Below are 4,447 nucleotides of genomic sequence, written 5' to 3'. Positions count from 1 at the left end.
AGCTTTGTGCATCTGTGGAGCAAAACTAATAATGCATTTACACCATTAATACCTCCTCACTCAAAACAATGTCTAATATTGATAGATATAAAAGGAGTTTCTAAGTTTTTGCTTGCAGATGATTTACCTACATGCTGGGAGTCTGTCTATTAAACACACGCCCCCGTGCATGCTAAACTGTGGATATCCTGTGCATGGTTAGTACTTGGACGCATGGGCAGCTACTGCAGGAGCGTGTGCTCATTATCTCTGCAAAATTATTTCTGAAGGGGATGGCAGGGGGTGGAGGTTGCCTTTGGGGTGTCGAAGCGGGTCCCATGAATTGGGGATTGCGCTGTGTACAGTTGGCAGCCAAAGTTTGCAGAGCGCAGGCTGGAAAGTTCGCTGGAGAGGCGACCCGTGATCCCAAGTTCTTGTGTCACATTACCTACGGATTTCCAGTGCAAACATGCGGACTCGAGACTTCTGTGCTGTTTCGTGCGTGTTTTGACTGAATTTCTCCCTGTCCTTGAAAAGATAACAGTTAACGGTTTGCTGTCTTCGCTGCACGCTGTCGTTTCAATGGACCTATAACTCAGTGAGTAACTTAGACTAAAATTGATTGTATGATTTCCTGACATGCCGATAAGTGTGGACAGCGTGACTTAACTGTTGACATTATGCCATGTAGCCTACTCCTGGGTGTTTAAAAACAATGAACTCCCCCCGTGACAAGGAACTTGCACCCTTATCTCGGAAACACCGACTCATGGCTGCAGCTATGCCCGGTGAGGACAGCCCATTGCCCGGTAACACTTCCAGGAGTGATCGCAATGGATTAGGGGGGCTGGTTCACTGCTTCATATGTGGAAGCGGAGTTACACCCGGGAAGGAATTGAGGTTACAGGTGACATACCAGAAAGAGAGGGTTCCGTTTTTCCCGTTTCTACAAAATCAGGAGCCAGCCCCGGGTGCGTGTGAAGTGAGCCCGGATGGACATACGCTGGTGTGCGCCGTGTGCCACTGCTTTCTGACGGAGCAGTGGAACTCCTTCGAGCGGAGCAGGACGCCCATTGAGAAGCGCATGTACTGGTTGAAACGGCCCTACCAGTGCGACTCTCGGCGGGTCCCGCAGGAGTGGAACATCTCTTATGATCTGGAGAGGAGAATCAGTGTGAGCAGCCAGAACTACGACGGGGGCGCAGAGTCTGATTTCTCGTCTTTTTCTGAAAACGAGAACATGTCAGACCAGGAGATGGATTTGGTCGACAGAGCCGTTGTGGGCAAAGACAAGTGCCTGAGAGCATCTGGCAAATCGCCAAGAGACAGTGGCAGGAAAAACAATGTCATCAGTGTTAAAAACAGCCCAGATTCACAGCGGGCAATCCGTTACCCGGTGGGTGTTTATGGGGCGCAGGGATCACCAAAAGCGGAGAGTGTTCTGCCGGCGAGGCGCGGGGCTAAAATTATGAATAATGTCTGTCAGTCATCAGAATCTCTGACAAAGTCCCAGGAGAGATTCCCTCAGCGATGCTATGATAGTCCTCTCTCTGACACACCTGTGCAGGACAACGGGGTCATTATGCGCAACAGGCGATGGCTGGAGGAGGGGAATGTCAGACATGCGGAGCTGCGTCACATTCAGCGTGTTGCCGACAGCAGCTGTTCTTCGTCCAGACATCCATCGCTGCTGTACCGAGGAAGAGGCGAGGGTCACCCCAACACTCCACTGTCATCTGGTGGCACCGCTGCTGTCACCACTAAATGTAACATAGCTGGTTCCAGGGAGCCTAACTCTGACAACTCTGATGAAGATGAGATTAACATTACAAGTGATGATGACATAGACACGTATGACCGCAAAACAGGCCCAAGAACCCTGCTTAGAGCTGCCAGAGACCTTTCATCAAGAAAGAGTGCCCAGGCGCTTCACATTGTGGATACCTGTTCGGAGGAGAGTGTTTGCTATATTTGTGGCACTGGGCTCAGACGTGATGGACATTTTAAAGTCAGTGTTCAGAAACAGGAGCGGAAGCAGGGCGAGCCCTTCTTTCCCTTCCTGTGGCTTCACTCCCCTCCTCCGGGTGCAGTGCCTATCAGTCCAGCAGGTACAACTCTGGTGTGTGGCAGCTGCCACACCTCCCTAATGCAGCAGTGGCAGAGCTTTCAGCTGGCGGATGTGCCTGTCCTCCAGCGCCTGTATGTAGTCCCTCTCAACCAAGCCAACAGTGCTATCCATCCTTCCCAGCTAACTCCCCAGGAGGGGAAACACCCAGAGCCTATGGAGTCCATAACTGATCCCGGATCTTCCAATAAGGCCTGTTTTCTTTGTGGGCAGGAGTGTGGAGGAGATATGAGAGTGGCATATGCACAGGCTGGTGTTGGCAAATCCCGTGGTGCAATGTATTTTCCCTTCATCAACACGTTGCCTTGCCCACCTAATGCCCAAGGGGTGAGGAATGGCCGTGTACACTGCTGCCCACAGTGCCATTTTATCCTGGAGGAGATCTGGGGTGCGTATCGACTCAGCCTCAGTGAGGACCTTATCACCTCTGTCAGCTCCTTCCTGGTCAGGTACCACGCTGCCATGGCCATTGAGGGGTCTGGATCAACCCATTCCCAGACAGGTGTGGACTCTCGTCCCGGCAGCTCCATGTCGGTGTGTTACCTGTGTGGAGCAGACCTGTCTGCAGGTAGAGAGTACCAGCTGCATGTCAACCCACCTGGGCGTTGTGGGGAGAGGGAGCCATTCTTCCCCTTTCTCACAGTCCACCCTCCTGCTCCCCGTGCCAAGCCAGTTGACGCCACAGGCCTGGTGTCAGCTTGTAACCTGTGCTACCATGATCTACACACCCAGTGGGCCCAACATGAGAGCAAGGGCCTGGGTCCCTCCACCCCTTCTACCTCTAGTTTATCCAGTGCCAACCCCCAGCCACCCAGCTCCCCTTGGGCCCGCCAGTACAGCTGTGAGGTTTTTGTGTGTTTCTTCTGCAGGCAGGAGCAGCGCAGGCTTGGTAGACTGTGCACTGTTACTGTGGCCAGACTACCCGTTTTCCTTTATGCACCTCGGAGCACACGTACGCTCCTGGTGGATGACGGGAGGAGGTTGGTGATTGGCTCCTGTGTGGAATGTAAGGCCATGGTGCAGGTGGGACAGAGCATGCAGCAGGACAGGAATAGGCATGGAGCCTCAGACGGGGAGAGGAAAGAACCAGTATCAACCTCGCCACAGTTCAGACATAAGGTAAGACCAAAACAAACTGCATGATGAAGACACACGGCCGAAAATGTTCTTTTTAACTATATTATTTTATCACATGGTTAAAATGAGCTGTCATCTCCTGTCAGCTTTGAATCCCCCCTACAATCCCACAGTGCACACTGTGTTTGCCCTCATATGACCTCCGAGCCATATGGCAAGGAAATAACATTTTGCATTCGAGTGAAACTGCTGTGATGAGGAAATGCAGCCGGGTAATAATCATGATGTACGTGCTGCTTTTTTTTTTCTTTTGAGAATTCTACCGTGCTTTCACATAAATGCATTAATGTCCTTGAAACTACTGTGCGGTGGAGTACTGTATTCTACTCTTTGCAGAAGAATAGATTTTGAGCATTAATGCGTGTTTGTGTGTGTGGCTGGAGACTGAAAAGCGTAGTTGGGGGGGGGGGGGCTTACACAGCTGGGATGAACAATGATGAGACACAACAGTTTCACCAAAACTTACTTCTATAAACACAAGAGGAAAACTATGGGGATCTGAAGGCCTAGGCCAGCCTTGTGTTTGCTGTGTGCATGTGTGTAAGAGTGTGTTTATTTGAGCAAGCATGACTGAGTATGTCTCACCCGGTGCTGAACAGTTTGTTTTGATTTGAGCATGTTGACAATCTTTAGTATTTTCAAGGAAGTTAGTTTGAAGCTAGCCTTTACCATATTTATTTTGATAATGACAACAATCATAACACAAATGCAAAGGAAATGCCCAGCCTGCTAATTAGACCTCTCTTACTTGATGTATAGACCTCTTTTCCTCCCAAAACATCAGCTATATCATTCTGTAACCAGTCTCTATATGTGGAATAATATTCTAAATATTATTATTCTCACATTAAATCTGACTAACACAGAGTGATTTGGTCCCATCTATTTCTTAATTTCCATATGTTTGATTCCATTTGTTCCCAAGTAAGATTTGGGGTGAAATGCTCATGACGCCCCAGGGCAGAAAGACTCAACTACAATAAGAAACAATGACTGACATTGAGTTGCCCTACTTGTTAATGTGGAATTACATGCTCAGACAGTCCTGATAGTGTATTCTCATGATGTGTAGAATTCAATACCCTCCTGCAATAAAAAACACAATTAATGAGATAAATATAATTAGTCATTGATAAAATCCTTGATCACTGTTGATGCCTCTAAACTGAATAGCAAAGGGGACAATATAATCCCCCCCCCCCCCCC

At 49.1% G+C, this 4,447-nt stretch overlaps 1 protein-coding gene across 1 annotated transcript in view; it reads left to right on the top strand.

Annotated features, from left to right (window-relative positions):
- The first annotated feature begins 230 nt into the window (after positions 1-230).
- Positions 231-4,447, top strand: part of LOC118320930 — a 60,505-nt gene continuing 56,288 nt past the window's right edge. Inside the window, exon 1 of the mRNA XM_035652056.1 lies at positions 231-3,223. Within this exon, the coding sequence (XP_035507949.1) occupies positions 695-3,223 (2,529 nt within the window). The 5' untranslated portion in view covers positions 231-694. The remainder of the gene's footprint in view (positions 3,224-4,447) is intronic.

The sequence above is a fragment of the Morone saxatilis genome, unplaced genomic scaffold (assembly GCF_004916995.1).
Source record: "Morone saxatilis isolate NCDOM2014 unplaced genomic scaffold, NCSU_SB_2.0 Contig11, whole genome shotgun sequence".
Classification (NCBI taxonomy): domain Eukaryota; kingdom Metazoa; phylum Chordata; class Actinopteri; family Moronidae; genus Morone; species Morone saxatilis.
The sequence above is the reverse complement of the archived record's forward strand: the minus strand, read 5'-3'. Positions and strand labels throughout refer to the sequence as shown.